Genomic DNA, 20613 nt, shown 5'->3' on the forward strand with positions numbered 1-20613 from the left:
CGAGACTGGAAAATCTATAGAGAAGGACAGTAGATAAGCTGTCACCTAGGACTGGGGATGGGAATAGAGAGTCTCTAAATCAGACCAAGGTTTCTTTCTCAGATGATTAGGATTTTCTAAAATTAGAATGGGGTGATGGTTGCACAACTCTGAAAATATTCTAAAAATGGGTAAATGCTATGGTGTGTTAATTAGATTTTAATAAATTTCATGACTTAAAAAAAAAAAGAAAAAAGATGGAAGGCAAATGGGAGAACGTCAATGGTGGAGTAGAGAAAGGCAAACCCAAGGGTGTGCAGAGGGAAAGACAAAGAGAAGTACGACCATCCCCTTGCAAACCTGAACAGGTGCAGGAACAGAGGTGCCACAGAGAGCAGAAGGGGAAGGGAAGGAGTGAGCAGAGAAAAGTGTGACCCTGGGGTCCAGGTGGCACTGGGCCCCATCTGGCAATACCCACCCCCGCCTCTAGAGGGCAGGAGCAATGGTCTCGGGAACCCAACCTGAAAGGAGGGACTCAAGGTCACGAGGTACCCAGAAGAGCACAGCTGAAAACAAAAGGTGAAGTAAAAGCTTCACTGGAAAGGAGACCCCGAGTTGCTCCTTCCTCCAAACCCAGCTTCAGGGTCACACCTCAAATAACAGGGATCTTTCTCCAGAGTAAAGACAAGCAGGTGTACGCCACCTGATCACCCTGCCATGAGGCTCACCACCCTCAGAGAACGAGAAGGAACTTCTGAAATTTAAAAAGTGGATGGCTAAAATTCAAAATAAAAAATCCAGTAAGACAGGTGGAAGGAAGGTAAACTGAGGAACTCTCCCAAAACGTTACAGGAGAGCAAATGCAAGAAAATTCAAGTTCAATCCCAGAAGTCTAACATCCACCTAACAGAGAAAGAGAACAGAGAGAAAAAGGTGGGAAGAAATGATTAAGAAATAATACAAGAGGGCTTCCCTGGTGGCGCAGTGGTTGACAGTCTGCCTGCCGATGCAGGGGACGCGGGTTTGTGCCCCAGTCCGGGAAGATCCCACATGCCGCGGAGCGGCTGGGCCCATGAGCCATGGCCGCTGAGCCTGTGCGTCCGGAGCCTGTGCTCTGCAACGGGAGACACCACAACAGTGAGAGGCCCGCATACCACAAAAAAAAAAAAAAAAAAAAAAGAAAGAAATAATACAAGAAATTTTCCAGAACTAAAAGATAGGTAAAACCAGATTTGACGGTCTATAGTAGAATGAATGAAAAAAAGGTCCGTATCAAGACGTATTATTGTGGAATTCAGAGTCCTGGGTTAAAGCAGAGACCCTAAGTGTCTGGTGCAGAGCCCACACAAAGGCCTGGGTCACTGAACGGTCCATTCTTCTCAACAGCAATGCTGGGTGACAGGTTCTCACCTGTCAAATCAACAGTACTTGGAGCTTGGGACGGAGAGACGGATAAAAACCAAAGACAATGCTCTGCTTTTTGGCTTGGGAAACCAAATGGATGGTGGTGCCACCCTTTGAGAATAGAAGAAATGAACTGAATAAAGCATCCTAAGGAGGTACATATGCCTGTTACACAGAATGGGGCAGGGATTATCGCTTTACCAGTAAACTTGACTTCCTATCTTTTATTTTAACTCTCCTTCCCCCAAAGCAAAATTCACCTCTCTTTATCTAAGCAAGTTTAAATTACTCTTGATTTACTGAATGTGCTATAAGTTACTGGTCAAATTTAATAAGTCGAGATTTACATTGGATTGCATTTTTTAAATAAAATGCCAAGACGCTACAATTTTTTGTTCACGGACATATTGTTTCCAAGTGTTTTTCTATTTAACTAGATACCACATCCCCTGGGACTACTGAGTAGTGCATATGGCCAATGACGTAATCAGAAATCATAAAGGTGGGATATTAGTATACATCAAAACATCAAGAAAACCGACTCTTGTAGTCGCCCGGAGCCGACGTTGTAAGCAAGTCACTGGATGTTCAGGTGAAGCTCAGGCTTCGGTGTCTCAAAGGCTGAAGCTGTCTGAATCGTCCAAGTCAAGGAATCTCTAACAGAGACCAACCAAAGTGACAGGTCCCGGAGTTATGTTTTGAATGAAAGGCATGTGAACCTTGAATCCTAGGGACTAAAGGGCACCTTGCATTTCCAGTGTTTGTTTGGGTTCCCAATTGATTGGGTTTGGTTTAAAAAGAAAGAATGAAGGGCTTCCCTTGTGACGCAGTGGTTAAGAATCCGCCTGCCAATGCAGGGGACACGGGTTCGAGCCCTGGTCCAGGAAGATCCCACATGCTGCAGAGCAACTGGGCCCGTGCGCCACAACTACTGTGCCTGCACTCTAGAGCCCACGAGCCACAACTACTGAAGCCCGCGCCTAGAGCCCGTGCTCTACAATAAGAGAAGCCACTGCAATGAGAAGCCCACACACCACAACAAAAAGTAGCCCCTGCGTAGCAACGAAGACCCAACGCGGCCAAAAATAAAAATAAATAAAACAAATAAATTTATTTAAAAAATTAAAAAATTAAAAGAAAGAATGAGAAAAGAGAAGACAGATGGCTGGGTAGTACGGTGTCTTTAATTCATGCTCATAGATTGTAGTCTTAAGTAAGATGTTGTAATTTAGCTTCAATCTTGGATGAAAAAATGTTATATAAATGCATAATCATGACTAATATTTGAGACAAAATAAGTTTTGCTGACAAAAACTTGTGCCATGCATTAGGTTGAAGAGAGAGTCAGGGTTGAATATTTCATTTCCAACCTCTTGCACAAGGTCATATGTAAATGATCTTTTAACACTAAACATGGGCATTCTTTTGCCCTAATAAAAATCAGCTTAAAGAATGACTTTATTTTAAAATCAAAATTAATTCTGTTATGACACTTTTACAGTAACTACTCTTACAAAAGAGATTTTTGCTTTGTTTACTTCTATGACCAAGACATCCAATAAACATCACTAATTATAACATATCATCAAACCTAGTCAAACTCAGCTCTGTTCCAGAAGTATGAGGAAGTTCTTGAAGGATACATATGGAAATTCAACCAATTTTTAGGGAAATGGGAAGAGGTGTAGAATAAGAATTACACATTAGTCTGCAGAGGTGCTCATGCTCCAGCAGGTGCCAGGAACTGCACCTGCCCGTGAGCACACTTCCCTCTCCCCCTTGGGTGGCCAGAGCACAGGACGCCAGGCAAGATCTCAGCTCACCTGAGCATCCAACCTGGCACTGCTGTGAAGGGCACACGGCACACATTTCTGGGAAGTAAAGGCCAATTCAAACCCAAACTGACCAAGTGCAAAAAAGACACAGCACAAGAAGTCATTTCCGAACAAGTGAGCTGCTAACTTGTGTGCAACTGAACCATGTTTTGAAGAAAAGACTTAGGTCCTTTGCTTTCCCGCATTAGTGCAGAAATCCAGACCTCACTGATAAACGTGTTCCATCTCCTTTCAACACACCAAATTGAGTCAATGGATGTGAATGGCATTTCTAGCTTATGGCACCTTTTTTTTTTTTTTTTGTGGTACGCGGGCCTCTCACTGTTGTGGCCTCTCCCGTTGCGGAGCACAGGCTCCAGACGCACAGGCTCAGCGGCCATGGCTCACGGGCCCAGCCGCTCCGTGGCATGTGGGATCTTCCCGGACCGGGGCACGAACCCGTGTCCCCTGCATCGACAGGTGGACACTCAACCACTGCGCCACAAGGGAAGCCCGCTGGCACCATTTTTATGGTGTTCTTGCCAAAAGGAGGCACTCAAAGACTTAGCTAAGGCTGGGGGATCACTAACATGTGGGCAGTTACACGACTTCCTCTTTGCTCCATAACAAACATCATCTACTTACGCTGTTAATTACCATGCTAGGTAGAGATCAATACAAACGCAGCTTCGGGGATCAAAATAAACGTAATTTTTAACACTGCTTGTCTAGCCAGTAACTTTTCTGAGGCTAATAATCTCTCTCAGTCGACTATCCTGGAAGGGAAAACATTCTGTAGACCAAGAACATCATAAAAAATGTGCCGGTTAAAAATGTGACACTACAAAACTGTAAGAATAACAAGTGGTTCCGTGAGTTGCAGCCCTCAGAGGATCTTATGTTTGACTGCTTTAATCTGACAAACAATCCCGTTGTCCTTCTAAACCTGGCACTGTGGACTCCGCAGGATGACTTATAACTTCCTCACATCCACATGCATCTGTGTTCTCCTCTGCTTCCGGAAGCTCCCAAGACCAGGGTTTCCCACCTGTGGATTTCTAGTCTGTGGTTGCTCCCACATCCCGGCTTCTGGGCACGGCCAGCGCAAAGGTGGTGTCCTCTCTATTCACAGGTAACAGGCACCCACGCTCGCTGCCCAGCACTGTAGCTACAGATGCACAACTTCAGAGATACCAGCAAGGTCCCCAAGATGGCATCATTCCTTTCAAATGACACCTCCAGTCTCCCAGAAGCACCCTCCATTTAGCATCAATAAATGGGCGCTTGAAGCAGAATCACTGCTGGCCAGGTTGTGGACTCAGCTCTTTGAAGGAGCCATTCAACCTCGGCAGCCTGACCATCAGGACCATCACTGTCTGAGCCCAGCCAAGCTGCAGAGTGTTCTCTATTCACTTCCAGCAGGAACTCTCTACAGCAATCAAACTGTTCTCCACTGAAGAGAGAAGTCTATGCCCTGGGCTCAAAACCCAGACCTGCTAATGTGTAGCTCAGAAATGGGACAATCTCTTTGGACCCACGCTTCTCCTCCTGCAAGCGGAATAGTGACAGCAGAGGGTGTGTCGAGATTAAATGATACGAAGTACGCAAGCTGCCCAAAGCAACAGCTTCAAAGAAAGAAGTTAGTTTCAAACAGATACTATTAATATTTGCTTCTATAGAGACAGTCAATATAAAACAGCAAAAGGCCCATACACTTTCCTGAAAGTTCTTTCTAGGTAATATATATTTATAGAATTATAGAACTGTAAAGTTTAACTTAATGTAACAATCGGAAGTGCAGAAAAGTTTAGAGCTGTAAAATTCCCTTCGTGTACATTCATCTATAGAACAATGCATCATTACCCCGTTACTTTCTTCTTTCATCTTATATCAAAGTAGGACCCGTGATTTTCAAAAATGAAGAAAGGGGAAATGTCCTAGGGATAAATACTTTTGAAGAGTAACAACAACAAGAACAAAAAAAAAAAAACCCCAAACCTAGAGAACTGAGAAAGTTGAAAGGAACGAGACGTATTCTTTTTGTTCAAAAAAGTTGAATAAATTAGCAGGACGTGGAGTGGGTAAACCACGGACCCACAGCACAGCTTAATCATGTAATTACAACTTGCATTTACTCCGAAACTGCCTGCTGGTTTCACTTTGTTTGGTGGCATCACAGCGACCCTTCACCTGAACCCACTAATCTAGTGACGTCTTCCAACATACTGTGATGTTATCCGTTACTTCTAACCCACACTTCCCTTGTATGACACCTTACAGGTTTCCACCTACACTACACCATTTCAATTTCACAAAAATGTCTGAGGCAGTCCAAAGGACGTGTCCCATTTTCAGAAGGCTCAGAGACTTTGGAAAGGTGAGACAGCTTTCACCCTGGAGCCGGGAAGCTGACTCCTAGCTCGGTACTCTTTCTAAAACACATGCCCATCTCCTTAGGAAACTATCAAAGAACAGTTAATGAGGCCCACATCCTGTCATTTTCCACTAGGACCTGAAGGAGTTGTCGGAAACAAAGGCAGATAGATCCCCTCAAACGAACTACCTGCTTCTTTTATATTATGCACTTTGTCAAAGAGCCCTCATAGCCCTAGGGATTGAAGTAATCACCGATATTTTAATCATTTTAATGTCTGTTATGCTAATAGCCTGCTAACAGCTAAAAGACTCTTTCCAAATTATACAACAAGGTGACAGGGATAATTGGGGCTCATTCACTCAAATCACAAACTCTTTCTGCTGCATAAAAAAATTAAATGCTTCCAATAGGGAGATAACTTACTGTAAAGGTAAGGGCAGTGTCATATCTGAAATAGGCACTAAATGAAATATTAATTCACTTTTCCACCAATTTCCTTAATTTAAGATAAAAAAAGACACCTAGACTACAGATAGTAAAAGAGACATCGAGACCAGAAACCCACTTGACCAAGCCCTTTGAATAAAGGTCCTTGAATTGAAAAGGTGCGTGTCTATTACACGGGAAGTGAGGCTGGCTGGTATTGAATAATTCATAAGCTTCCAGGCCTTTCCTTCTCACCAGACACGGGGTGGAATGTGTCTTCACCCTCTGCACTCCAGTACCTAACACAGCATTCGAGTTAAAACAGGGCCAAACAGTTCTTTGTGAAGCCAACCACTTCCTTTTTTTTTTTTCTTAGAAAGTTGGTTGAGGAAAAACATTCTATTACATTATATACTTCACAGTTCAACAGAGGACTCAACAGCTATGTGACGCCTGATTTTTGATGAATATATTTCCACGAGAGCGCATATTCATTGGCTGTCCATCACCACTGCCCAGTGTCACTAGTCAAGCATGAGACAGTTACTTGCCTAATGGACAGAAAGCTCGTGCTTTACTGTCCCCCTTTGCATCCTGGTCACTGTGTCAATGTCACAACATCTCAAACTGCCAAAAAAGCAGAGGTACTAAGGTGTAGATGACTGACAGGAGAGTGTGAGAGTGTTTTCAGCGCTGAGATACTTATTCTCCAGATATAAGCTCTTGCTCTAGTTTGAGAAAGCCATTTTCAAGTAGCAAAAATATAAATGGGAAGTCCTGTATTTTAGAATGCAACACAGACACAAAGGAATCCATGGATGTAAAGATTATGCCTGTACTTTCCTTTTTTTTTTTTTTTTTTTTTTTTTGCTGTACGCGGGCCTGTCACTGTTGTGGCCTCTCCCGTTGCGGAGCACAGGCTCCGGATGCGCAGGCTCAGTGGCCATGGCTCACGGGCCCAGCCGCTCCGCGGCATGTGGGATCTTCCCGGACCGGGGCACGAACCCATGTCCCCTGCATCGGCAGGCGGACGCTCAACCACTGCGCCACAAGGGAAGCCCTGTACTTTCCATCTTTAACAACCCTGGTGCCCAGCAGCTTCTGGCACAAACTACTGCAGAGTGAAGGAATGAATGAAAGAAGTGAATGCATAGTAAACGTAAGGCAACCTACCTAACGTTCGTTCTGTAACTTAATGTTTATATTCTAGGAGGGATAAGATAATTCAAACCTTATATTGGAGGACTGGGCAGAGGACTCAGAAATGTGACTGTGCTTCAGATTACTTTGGGAACCTCAAGTTCCATATTTTTTCACAGTTCACATTAAAATTCATAACTTGAGGGCCCATGAGACAATACCAGATGGAACTGATTTTTCTTATCTATACACATAAATTGGAACCCTAATCTAAAACCTCACTTTAATCCAGATTACAACACACTATCTATCTATCATCTATCTATCTATCTATCTATCTACCTATCTGTCTACCTATCTATCAACTGCTAATCTGACAAAATTGAGCTTTCCTTCCCATTTCTATTTCCACGTCCCCTCTGTGTACTTTGGGGAGTTGAACCGTTATGGCAACCGGCAGCCAAACAGAAGACAAGAACATACAGCTTCAATTTTATAGGATGATCAGAGAACAACAATTTAAAGTCATGACAACATGAGATAATTTCCACTGTTTTGCATTATATAGAAAAATATGTCTTGGACAGTATGTCAACAAAGTATGAAAAATCACACAAAACAGATGCACCACAGCATAGAATTTCATTTCCATTTTTATTGGACATATTTACTAAATCACTCACATTTATAACAACTCATGCATAACTCTGATGAGTCGTTATTTCTTTTATATCAGCCTTTTAAGTTGATGTGCTTTCCTTAAAATGACATTGATAAAATGTCAGTCATCTCTGAAGGCTAGGGGCTGGGGCCATGCCCTGCCTTGCAAAACCAAGGAATGCTTAATTAAGAGTCTTGAAAACTGTTCTTCATCTTTGCCATAGAGACTGTCTGCTTGGGAAATGTCCTTGTTCCCTTTCAAACCTCATTTCCATTTCAAGAGTGCTATTCCCTAACTGCTTCTGGCCACTCATTCCCAATCTCTATGCAGCCTCTCCCGGATCCATTCCCAGCACGAGATCAGTTAATAAGCATTCCCAAAGGGAACCTTCCCTGCTTGGTGGTGTTCTCTGGGACTCCACAAGGAAAATAAAATATGGCTCTGCTTTCCTTTCAAGCCAAGGGACAGCTGAGTTATCATCACTCTGAGGCTTGAGAATAAGGACTTCAAAATGTGGGGTGCCTTTTGATTCCACATAAATACTTCCCCAGCTAAAGACTTCATTTAATCCAGCAGCTTCTGAGTCATAAGCAAACACCTTCTGACCTGCGGACAACTAGGAGTGAGTCTATTAAATGACAGGCCTCTCCCACTGCTGACAGCAGCGGACAGGCTCCAAGGAGAATTACCTCTCCCTGATGTCCTGCGGGACAAAAAAAAGCTGATCGTGGAAAAAAATGAATTGAAGCATTTTTCACTCTTTTATTCACAATGTTTACGAAGACTGAAATATCTTGTAATTCATTAACTTGGCCATTTTGCTAGTCCTTATGGCTGTTATATTAAAGACAACTTAAAAGGAAAAATTACACACACACGTCCATTTAAATGAATGTTTTCTTTTGGCTGCCTCCCTGACAAGGCCTGAGAGCCAATTTGTGAAAGATGGGGTCACTTTCCATGCCACAAATCAAATGTGTAGTTTTACCTGGAGGAATTTCTTTGTATATTCTGCTGTAGGAGTCATGGTACTAAGTAATATTTCATTTAAAAGGTTAGGACTTTATCAACAAGGACCCACTGTATAGCACAGGGAACTCTACTCAATAGTCTGTAATAACCTACATGGGAAAAGAATATGAAAAAGAATGGATATACATATATGTATAACTGAATCACTTTGCTGTACACCTGAAAGTAATACAACATTATAAATCAACTATACTCCAATATAAAATAAAAATTTTAAAAAAGTTTGTACTTTAATTTTCAAAATGAGCAAAGTGCTGCTCATTTCTTCTTTTACACCCTCCTCTACAATTTCTTTAAAAAAATCTAATAATGCAGAAGGCTAAACTTGCTTAGAGTGGGGAGGAAACGTAAAACGACATTTCACATAAAAGACCCCGAAAAACCAAAACAATCTTGAGAAAGAAAGATGGAGCTGAAAGAATCAGGCTCCTGGACTTCAGACTATACTACAAAGCTACAGTAATCAAGACAGTATGGTACTGGCACAAAAACAGAAATATAGATCAATGGAACAGGATAGAAAGCCTAGAGATAAACCCACACATATGGTTACCTTATCTTTGATAAAGGAGGCAAGAGTATACAATGGAGAAAAGACAGCCTCTTCAATAAGTGGTGCTGGGAAAACTGGACAGCTACATGTAAAAGAATGAATTTACAACACTTCCTAACACCATACACAAAAATAAACTCAAAATGGATTGAAGACCTAAATGTAAGGCCAGACACTATAAAACTCTTAGAGGAAAACATAGGCAGAACACTCTATGACATAAATCACAGCAAGATCCTTTTTGACCCACCTCCCAGAGAAATGGAAATAAAAACAAAAATAAACAAATGGGACCTAATGAAACTTCAAAGCTTTTGCACAGCAAAGGAAACCATACACAAGATGAAAAGACAACCCTCAGAATGGGTGAAAATATTTGCAAATGAAGCAACGGACAAAGGATTAATCACCAAAATATACAAGCAGCTCAATATCAAAAAAACAAATGACCCAATCCAAAAATGGGCAGAAGACCTAAATAGACATTTCTCCAAAGAAGATATACAGATTGCCAATAAACACGTGAAAAGATGCTCAACATCACTAATCATTAGAGAAATGCAAGTCAAAACTACAATGAGGTATCACCTCACACTGGTCAGAATGGCCATCATCGCCATCATCAAAAAACCTACAAATGATAAATGCTGGAGAGGGTGTGGAGAAAAGGGAAGCCTCTTGCACTGTTGGTGGGAATGTAAATTGATACAGCCACTATGGAGGACAGTATGGAGGTTCCTTAAAAAACTAAAAATAGAACTACCATATGACCCAGGAATCCCATTACTGGGCATATACCCTCAGAAAACTATAATCCAAAAAGAGACATGTACCACAATGTTCATTGCAGCATTATTTACAATAGCCAGGTCATGGAAGCAACCTAAGTGTCCACTGACAGATGAATGGATAAAGAAAATGTGGCACATATATATAAGGAATATTACTCAGCCATAAAAAGAAATGAAATGGAGTTATTTGTAGTGAGGTGGATGGTCCTAGAGTCTGTCATACAGAGTGAAGTAAGTCAGAAAGAGAAAAACAAATACCGTATGCTAACACATATATATGGAATCTAAAAAACAAAAAAAAGGTTCTGATGAACCTAGGGGCAGGACAGGAATAAAGACACAGATGTAAAGAATAGACTTGAGGACATGGGGAGGGGGAAGTGTAAGCTGGAACGAAGTGAGAGAGTGGCACGGACATACATACACTACCAAATGTAAGATAGATAGCTAGTGGGAAGCAGCTGCATGACACGGGGAGATCAGCTCGGTGCTTTGTGACCACCTAGAGGGGTGGGATAGGAAGGGTGTCAGGGAGACGCAAGAGGGAGGGGATATGGGGATTTATGTATGCATACAGCTGATTCACTTTGTTATACAGCAGAAACTAACACAACACTGTAAAGCAATTATACTCCAATAAAGATGTTAAAAATAACGAAACAAAACAAAAAAATGACATTTCATACTCAACATCACAGTCTAAAGCAAACAGCTGTCACTGCACAGATAAGTTCCTGTGTGTGATGCGAGGCTGCTGGACAGCAGCGAGCACTTTTATCCGGGTGCTCAGAGAGTCGCAGGCAGAACCAGGATCCAAAACTAACAAAAATGTGGGTTTGCAAATTTACAAATTCAAATTCTCAGAAAATTGGAAGGCTGAATTGAAAGCATTTCAAATGATACATGCTAGGCTTAAAAGCTTCCTGGCTTCTGGAAATGTGGGTGACAGGCAGGCCAATTCTGGAGTGTTTACTACCAGGCGATCAGCTAGTTCTAATCCTGGCTAAGGTTAAAAATATAGAAGACGGTTATTCCAGATTGAACGGGAGAAAAATCTGCATCTTCAGGGAATGACATTAAGGATACTCTGAGGAGACAAAGGCAAAATCTCTAAATATCTTGAATAGCTTCAATAAGAGAATTTGCATTTAAAACAAATAAAGAATTAATTATGTGCAGACCAAAGCAGATAACATGCCCCTGGATAAAAAAATAACAGGTGGGACTTATCTTTTTTTTTTTGCGGTACGCGGGTCTCTCACCGTTGTGGCCTCTCCCGTTTCAGAGCACAGGCTCCGGACGCGCAGGCTCAGCGGCCATGGCTCACGGGCCTAGCTGCTCCACGGCATGTGGGATCTTCCCGGACCGGGGCACGAACCCACGTCCCCTGCATCGGCAGGCGGACTCTCAACCACTGCGCCACCAGGGAAGCCCAGAAATGTTGTTTTTTAATTTTGGGAGAACATGGTAACAGTTTTGTCTAATTCTACAGAAGTAATCAGCCTCTAAGACCGATGAAAAGACTTGATTCTCACCACAAAATTTACAAACCTATAACTCTAGACAATGAAGAAATTTATCTTATAGAAAAATTTCTAATAACTGTTTAAAATTTATTTTAAAAGGCTAACACTTACAAAATTATTTTAGTTTCAAAGTTTAAAGGATTTGTTTTCTGTTGTTTCCAAGACTCATTTTTAAGAAAGTAATTTTCGTCTCTGATTTTCTTGTACGCATACCACCATGAGTGATTCATGGGATTCTTGGGAAGCAAATGGATTTAATGGGACAGAATCCTGCAAGGCAATATGAAACACCTTGGGTATTTGCTGTGACTTGCGGCTACTACTCTCAAGAAGAATTTCAGCTCGTTAACTTTTATTCTGTAAACTTACTGGGCAGATAGAGGAAACAAGACCATAGAAAGTCAAGCAGGAGGCAAATGGTAAGATAACCAATAGAAACACACTTTTGCAAAATTTTGCACAATAACCAGAAAGGAAGGTGGTATACCATTGGTTTGTTTTCTAAAAAAGACCATGGTTTAGAGCTCCTCTATCCAATATGGCAGCCACGAGCCAGATGTGGCTAATTCAATCTTAATTTGTTCGTTAAAATGAAAACTCCTTCTCCTCAGTCACACTAGCCACATTTCAAGTGTGTGCTACCCATGTGGCTAGTGGCCACTGTTTGGATGGTACAGATATGGAACATGTCATCAGAGAAAATGCGACTGGACAGTGCTGGTTTGGAGGATGGGCAAAGGAGATGGACAGGGTAGAAAGAGTGACCTGAGTTACTACAGAAGATCAGAAAGTGGGCACAGTCACCTTGCTATCTTTGAGTAAGGATTTCTTTTACAGCATGAAAAAATTCAAATGAATATCCTAAAGTTTTAGTTTATTTTTCTTTTAACTAAAATGAGTAAGGTGTTGATCATGCCAGAAGGTGCTAACTGCCTTACACATTATCACCTTATTTAATCTCCATCACACAGTACGAGGTAGGCAATATTATAATGCCATCTTACAGATACTAAGGGAAGCTTAGAGAGAGCATGTGACCCACCCAAGATCACACAGCTAATGTCTGGATTCCAAGCATGCTTTATCCCTCCAAAGCCAGGGCTCTTGGCCAGCCAGTAGGGAACTGCATTTGAGACAGAGGCACAGAAAATGCGCTCCAGATACCACTATGGACACTGCTGCACAACAGGGGCCAAGGCCAGGTGGGTGGCTTGTTCTTCATGAGAGTTCTTTCTCCCCTTGGCCTAATGCTTCCTTGATATTGAGCATGACAACTTTCTATTGACAATGGAATGGTATCACTTTCTAATCCCATTCTTGTCCCTACCCCCCAGCCACCCACTCTGACCTTTCCAAGTCCAGCCACTTCTTTTCCTAGGTGTCCCATGACAGCTTATGGGAAAGCCCTGGACCAGTTCAACCAGAATGGAGTGGTCACCAAACAGTGTATCTGATGTCCCAATATTCCTCCACACATTGAGATCCTAAATCAATGAGATCTCTTAAATATCCTGTTAACCAATGACTTCAACGTCCCAACAAAATGCTTAGAAAATGACAGTTTATCATTTATTATATACTAATGACTTTTTTTTTTTTTTTTTTTTGCGGTACACGGGCCCCTCACCGTTGCAGCCTCTCCCGTTGCGGAGCACAGGCTCCGGACACGCAGGCTCAGCGGCCATGGCTCACGGGCCCAGCCCCTCCGTGGCGTGTGGGATCCTCCTGGACCAGGGCACGAACCCGCATCACCTGCATCGGCAGATGGACTCCCAACCACTGCGCCACCAGGGAAGCCCTATACTAATGACTTTTTTTAAAGCTCTTTGAAGTTGCCCGAATGGTTGACGTCCAGACAACTTAGGTGGAAGGTGCACATGATCACACTTTCTGAGGACCTTGCAGGATAGCACCTGCCACAGAAGCCAAGGAGAAGCGAGCGTGGATGAGAGCCTACCTCCGAGGCGAGCCATCGTCATGGGGCTGGATGATGACCACCTTCACAGTCACCGAGGTCCGGAGAAGGTCGATCATCTGCTCGTGTGTCAGCGTGGCCACGGCCACCTTGCAGATCTCCACGAGGCGGCTCCCCTGACGAAGGCCGGCCTTCCACGCAAAACCGAAAGGTTCCACGTCTGCGACGATTCCTTCGAAGTTCACGTGGAAGCCCAGCTGGCCCAGCCCGTTCCTCCTCAGGGTCATTTCCACAGTCTCGCAGCCCCTGGTCACGATCTAAGGGGGAAAGGGACCGTGAGGGGTGGCGCTGTGGGGGGCACACATCCCAGTGACAAGATGACAAGACAAGGACACGGTTCAATCCAGACTTTACCGTAATTACCCCTGGCATCAGGCGCAATGACAATAACAAAAGTAAAACGAAGGTTTCATTCTTCAAAGGCAAACCAGATACAGGTGTCCTGCTTTTGCCTAGAAGCCACTGACACAGAGCCTGTGAGCTTAAGACGGGCTCTGATAACTCCCCCCTCTCCTTTCTACATCACCTGACTTGGCTCTTAAACATATAAATTCCATTGTTCCAGATGGACTGAAGCAACTGAAAATATGTGAAGCCTTTCACCCATCAAGCAATAAAACCTATTAGACAATTTTTTTTTTTGGCCGTACGGTGTGGCTTGTGGAATCTTAGTTCCCCAACCAGGGATGGAACCCGGGCCCCTGCCAGTGACAGCACCAAGTCCTAACCACTGGACAGCCAGGGAATTCCCTAGTAGACAATTTTATTCAACTTAAAAAAAATGGCCCAATGGTGCAGCAGCTATGGAAAGCAGCATGGCAGTTCCTCAAAAAATTAAAATGGAATTACCACGAGACTCAGCAATTCTACTTCTGGGTATATACCCAACAGAATTTAAAGCAGGGTCTCAAAGAGGTATACCCAGGTACTTGTACACCCACATTCTTAGCAGCGTTATTTACAACAGTCAAAAGGTGGAAGTAACTCAAGTGTCCGTGGATGGTTGAATAGATATGCAAAGTGTGCCATATACAAACAATGGAGAAAAAAGTGGCCCAAAGCCCTTCCAAGCTAACAGTTAGCGCCCTGCCCACAGGATGGGCAGCAGCAGGAAGTCAGACTGTTAGGAAAATCTTAAGTGCTCTCTGTGCACCAGGCCTGTGGACATCCTGTTCTAGCCTCTAGGATCCCTCTCCTGGGGATAGCCTGCCCTTGCTTGCTTGGGTGGTGAGGACCATTCAGATCAAACGTGGCCAGCCAGCCAGCCTCCTTGGTGTCTGTAGACAAGCATCCCACTCGGTGAACTAATGCACCAATAATTAGTTAATGCCACCCTCAAAAGTGCTTAATGAGAATAGCCCACATGCACTGAAAGAAAAACATGAGCTCATTGAGAATATCATTTGATGACCACGGCATCACTTATTTGTGGGCAGATGAAAGTTGGGAGGTATCATACCTGTATCTCCCAAAGCACAGAGCTAACGTATGAAGTTTCAGTTTTAATAAATGCTCCATTTCCATGAAATATGCTTTGAATACACAGATTCCTATTTAATAAGACCTATGACTGTAAGTACAGCTGTGGGACTGGGGCTGGTTCAGTGTTATCACCGGTGTGGCGGACGTTACCGTAGTTATTACCGCCATGGTGCCCACCCTGCTAATCAGGCACACGTGACAGTTTGGGGCTTAGGAAAATGGGGAAAGGGATTGCTGGTCTTAGTGGTGAAGTTTTGAAAGATTGAAGTTTCCAAAGTTACGAACTGAACTAATTTTAAATTGTTGAAAAGGCACTTCTGTAATATATACAACCTGAACAAATTTTTCCTTCACTTCTTTTTCAGCTTTGTTTCAACTAAGCTCTCTGACCAAATGACTACATCTGACACGTGCCCAGCCTTCTCTCCAATATGGATGCAATTTTCAGCTGAAATTTGACATCCATATATCAGATTGAAGAGTGAAAGGTTTTTCTGAGTCCTACTTGTTCTGTCTCTTTCTCTTATTTCTTCCAGCCACCTGCCACATCCCCTACTTTTTGCGATTTCTTTCTCACTTCTGTTCCTTACTTCTTAACATTTGCAAAGGCTGAAGGATCATGCTCTCCATTTATCTGGAGTTCCTCACATAATTACTTGGCCTCAATTATCACATGGTGGCCTCCTATCCATGTACCCGGGATTGGCTACATAATCTGTGGAGTCTGGTGCAAAATAGAAATGCAGGCCTTTTAGTCAAAAATTATGGAGAATTTCAAGATGGCAACAGGAGAGCATTCAACCAAGCCTGGGCTCTTCTGAGAGTGACCGGCCCTACCTGTCCCTTTAGGTGGGAGCTCGTATTCCCCACCTCTGTCTTTACCTGCATAACAGACACCTTTGAGTTCACTTCCCACCACTAGAAAATGCAGAGTTCACCCTCTGCCCAGTAGCACCCCTTCCCCATCTCTCCACTACGACAGCTTCATCCTCTTCCTTTCCATTTCTGTTGCTCCTGCCCTGCACTAGCCTTTTGTTTTAACCCCCCAACAGTCTTTGGGTTGGTTTGTTTCCACCATCTCCTGCTACAAGTCATCCGAGATACAGAATACACTTCCTCAAATATATTCCAGATATCAGGCACCTTAGTCACATTAGCAATATCGTCATTCTTCTAGGAAAATGGTAGAATGGGGTCCACAGAACAGTGAATGTGTCAGAACCTACGGGATGTGCATTTTGGTGGTTGGTGAAGGGGGTGTGTTTATGTTGTATTTTCTGGAGCACAAATTATGATGACTCAGTAGGTCTCCTAAAAAGAAGTATTTGCAGTATTACTAAAAACACAATGTGTCCTGAGACTCACAAGATAACTCAATTCTCCAGGTACGTAAACTGATCACACACTTAATCATCCCTGAATCACACATCTCAGCTTGCGGACATACGCCCTCAATACTGTTGAACTCACTGAGGCCCTTTCCTGTAAAGAGCATCTGCAAATAATGACATTATTTCTCCAAGGCCAGCAGACACTGACATGATTGCATTGTCTCACCTACGTGGTCTGGAATAATAAAAGGTTTATATTTGGTGGGAGGAAAGGGGGCAGGAAATGGTTATAATTTCTCTCTTTCTCATGATCCATAACTGACTAAATCTTCTCTAATGAATGAAATATACATCCCCTTGGGGGACGATTTACACATGAAAATTTCTTTTGTCAAAGCACATTTTGTTCTTATATTTCATTTATTCTTAAAATTCTACTGTATATACTCAAACTAAAATGTGTACCTTCCTTTGTTAAAATATGAAGTAGAAATACAACTGTTAAATACCACGGACATCATGGTTTTGTACTGAAAATAACAATCTTTTTTATGACTTTTTTCTTAAAGTCTTTCTAACTTAATGGGTAATTCTATAAAACCTCTGTAAGAAACTGGCTGCAAGATTAATAACATTTAATCTGGCAGACTAAACAAAAATACCTGTTGTATAAGTATGCAGAGGTGAAGCGGCAAAGAGGGCTTACTCTGACCATCAATATGGTCAACGGTGATTCTGTGCCTATTAATTTCCCCCTGGGAAGGTACTGTCATGCCAGTCTCTACAAACAGACATAATATCTAGTAAATTCTTGTCCTTCCTTGAAACACTATGAAAATATATCCCGATGTTCCCTTTGGAAAGTTGGCTTCACTTTTCCTTTCCAATCAATTTGTAATGGGTGTTTCGCCTCCATTCATGGATTCAGCAACAGCTCAAAAGGACACAGCATTTAAAATCAAACTCTATAACACAACATTGTTAATCAACTATACTCCAATATAAAATAAAAATTTAAAAATTAAAAAAAAATTAAATCAAACTCTACCCCTAAGAAATAGTAATTCACTTCCTAGGTGATGTAATTGGGGTAGAAGTTCCACAGCAGAAGCTACTGTGAATCTGGGATTGCAGAGCTAAGGATGGTGGATAAACAAAAACCTGTACTTACCCCCAGTCGCTGGACAATTTCCCTGACGTCTTCAGCACAGTTGTCCACTGAGGACAGAAGGATGCATTCTCCTCGTTCGTAAAACACTTTGATACTCATTAACCCAGATGTCCACCCAATGACATCCCTGCAGGAACAGTTAAAGACCACATTCTTGGAATCCTTCTCGATCAGCATTATGAACTCGTTGGAAATCCCAAGGAGACACTCAATGTCCGAGGACTGGCCAAAGTCCCGTGCCACAACGTGCCACATGATCGCTCCAACGCTGAAGAGGTGGGCATCCTTCCTGGGCTTTACTTTCTCCTTCTTCTTGGCACCCAGGGTAATGAAGCTGAATTTCGCGGAGGTATCCACGGTGGCGGTCGTGACGAAGTTCTCCGCCAGGTCCTTCAAGTACTCCTGCCTCGTCCGAGTGGCCATCGCTCGAAACTTCTCTGATTTGTGGGCTGCATTTTCTGCATTGATTACTTTCGCTAAAAGGAAGTCCCGGAATACTGCGGACTTTGGGAAAGTTACGCCTTTGGGAATTGGTGGACCAAATGGTGGCACATCTTTTGATCTAGAAACTCCAACACTGAGGGAGGAAAAGGAGAAACAAGATGAATTGTGAGGCCGTAATAGTCAGCTTCAGAAATGTGACATACACCCATACTTTCGACTGAAGCCAGCTACTTTGTAGCATCTTGTTATGCTCATTTCTGGGTATCAAGTTTTTGTTTTTAGCAAAACTTTTCAAACTTAGTAGTTGAGGGGGTGTTATGGGCTGAGTAGTGTCCCTCCAAAATTTGTATGCTGAAGTCCAAAACCCCAGTAACTGGGAATGTGGCTGTGTTTGGAGATCGGGTCTTTAAAGAGATGATTAAGTCAAAATGAGGCCATTAGGGTGGGCCTTAATCCAGTCTAACAGGTGTCCTTATAGAAGGAAACGTGGACACACAAGAAGATACCAGGGATGCACACCCACAGGGGAGAGACCACGTGAGGACACAGCAGGAAATCTGTAGGCCAAGGAGAGAGGCCTCAGGAAAAACCAAACCTGCCAACTCCTTGATCTTGGACTTCCAGCCTCCGGAACTGTGAGAAATAAGTGTCTGTTGTTTAAACTACCAGGTCTGTGGTCCTAGTCACGGCTGTGCGAGCTGACTAAGGCAGGGATGATGGATCAGTAGCCAGGCTGGTGCTCTGTAACTCTGTGGCCGGTCACCACTGAGAGACAGCGACACTTTCGGCAGCAGTGAGGTTAGCCCAGCTGGCTATCTGCGATCTCACTGCTATTGGACACGATGATCATGCTTACAGGGCCCAAAGTTTTGAATGTCCCCCTTTTTAAGGAAATGCTCACTTGATCACATTTTGGAAATCTAAATGAAGATTTTATAGGAGCAAAGTTTTAAAAGATTCCAGGGACTGAAAAGATCAAATGTATAGTGATGGCAATAACCATCTTAATACGGCAAAACCAGTAATGCTCCCCTGTACCAGACAGAAGCTTTCGTTGTCTCAAATCCTTTTTGAAATATGAGTGAATTAATGAATGAGCAGATGAAGGACTGGAGTGAGTGAATGAATGAACCCCACAGCACTCCCCAGTTACTGAGCAGCTACTGCAGACCAAGAATGGGAACCAACCCCACATCTGCCCAGGCTGGTATTTTCTGTGTTGGGATAAAAAAAGGAAGCAACCTATGTTTCATCTTCTTCATGGTAGAAAATCCTGAAAGAGGTGATTAAGGTATGAACACATTAGGTGTGAATTCTTTTTCTGGAATGTGGCTGGTTAGAGTCCAAATAGATCACAGTCGCCAGGGATCTCTCCCCTTTGCTGTAACCTGCACACCCTTCAGCAACGTTCATCATTTCCAGGGAAAGAGCTATAAGATGCAAGAGGGTCTGGGTGGGGCCTTAGCTGGAGTGAAAGGGGAGGGAAGGACTGCTTCCATTTGGGACAGAAGACCAAACTCACTCACATGCATGGTAGCAAAGGCGCTGAACCAGAGAGGGAGGTGGGGGGACTTGACTCACGTCTTCAAGGAAGGTCTTAGAAACACCGTGGAGGTTTCAAATGGCTGAGGGGCTGCCACCATATATGACCCGTCTTCCCCTCACTACCATCCTTAGGAAGAACTTTCTAGACTGAGTAGGAATTAACTTGTCCTCAGGTGTTATTCCATAGAGAGCTGTCCCAAAGCTACATGTCTGGACTGTGGGTAGTGTAGCCACACCTGTTGCTTCCCCACCAGAACGATCAACCAGCTCAAGTGGCCTCTCAGTGTACTGGACCCTGCCCTCCCGACACTGGCCATAATCAACTCATGTGATCACCTCTCCTAAACGTGGTTTTGTCTTCCAGCGATGAGCACAGATTCCTGGAAGTATTTTACCCATGGAACGCTGAGGAGGTCAAATCCCATTTAACACCTTACAGGATTACTTTTTGCACTTAGCTCTGTGGATCTCAAGCTACTCTCTGACTACAGCTTGGATGCACTTAAGGCAAAGCATCAGGGCGAACTTTTTATATCTAAATGTGTTCCCAGACGGCTCTCACTGTGGAGCTCCAGAGTGGGCAGAGAGAGACATCTGTTAGCAGGGCGATTCTTCTTGTCCCAAATTATTAAACCAAATGTCTAACTGGACACCTCCACTACAGTGTATGGTACAGTGTGGCTCGATAAACCACCATCCTATGCATCTCGGATCAAAGTTGTACCAAAAAAGGAGCAGAATTCAGGCACAGCTGTTACTATGACTACTATTATTAGTCCATGATCACCATGATGGTCTGAGGATGGGGATCAATTAGAAACCCCTGGTTACAAAAGCTTATATAATCCGTAATGCTTTCAAGCAGAGTTAAGATGGAATATTCTTTTGCCAGACTGGGATAATTCCTAGTGGGTGGAAACAAGAGTATGTATTAGAATTTCTTATTTTACCCAAATAACTTG

The 20613-nt window shown here is 43.1% G+C and overlaps 1 protein-coding gene across 1 annotated transcript in view; it reads right to left on the minus strand.

The window, feature by feature from the left end:
* The window catches only part of SIPA1L2 (signal induced proliferation associated 1 like 2), a 231910-nt gene that overhangs the window by 42548 nt on the left and 168749 nt on the right, over window positions 1-20613 (minus strand). The window contains exons 8-9 of the mRNA XM_081230788.1: window positions 17663-18239; window positions 13661-13935 (exon numbers count right to left, since the gene is read on the minus strand). Of these exons, the coding sequence (XP_081086914.1) occupies window positions 13661-13935; window positions 17663-18239 (852 nt within the window). The remainder of the gene's footprint in view (window positions 1-13660; window positions 13936-17662; window positions 18240-20613) is intronic.

This window comes from Mesoplodon bidens, assembly GCF_964165515.1.
Source record: "Mesoplodon bidens genome assembly, chromosome: 1".
Classification (NCBI taxonomy): domain Eukaryota; kingdom Metazoa; phylum Chordata; class Mammalia; order Artiodactyla; family Ziphiidae; genus Mesoplodon; species Mesoplodon bidens.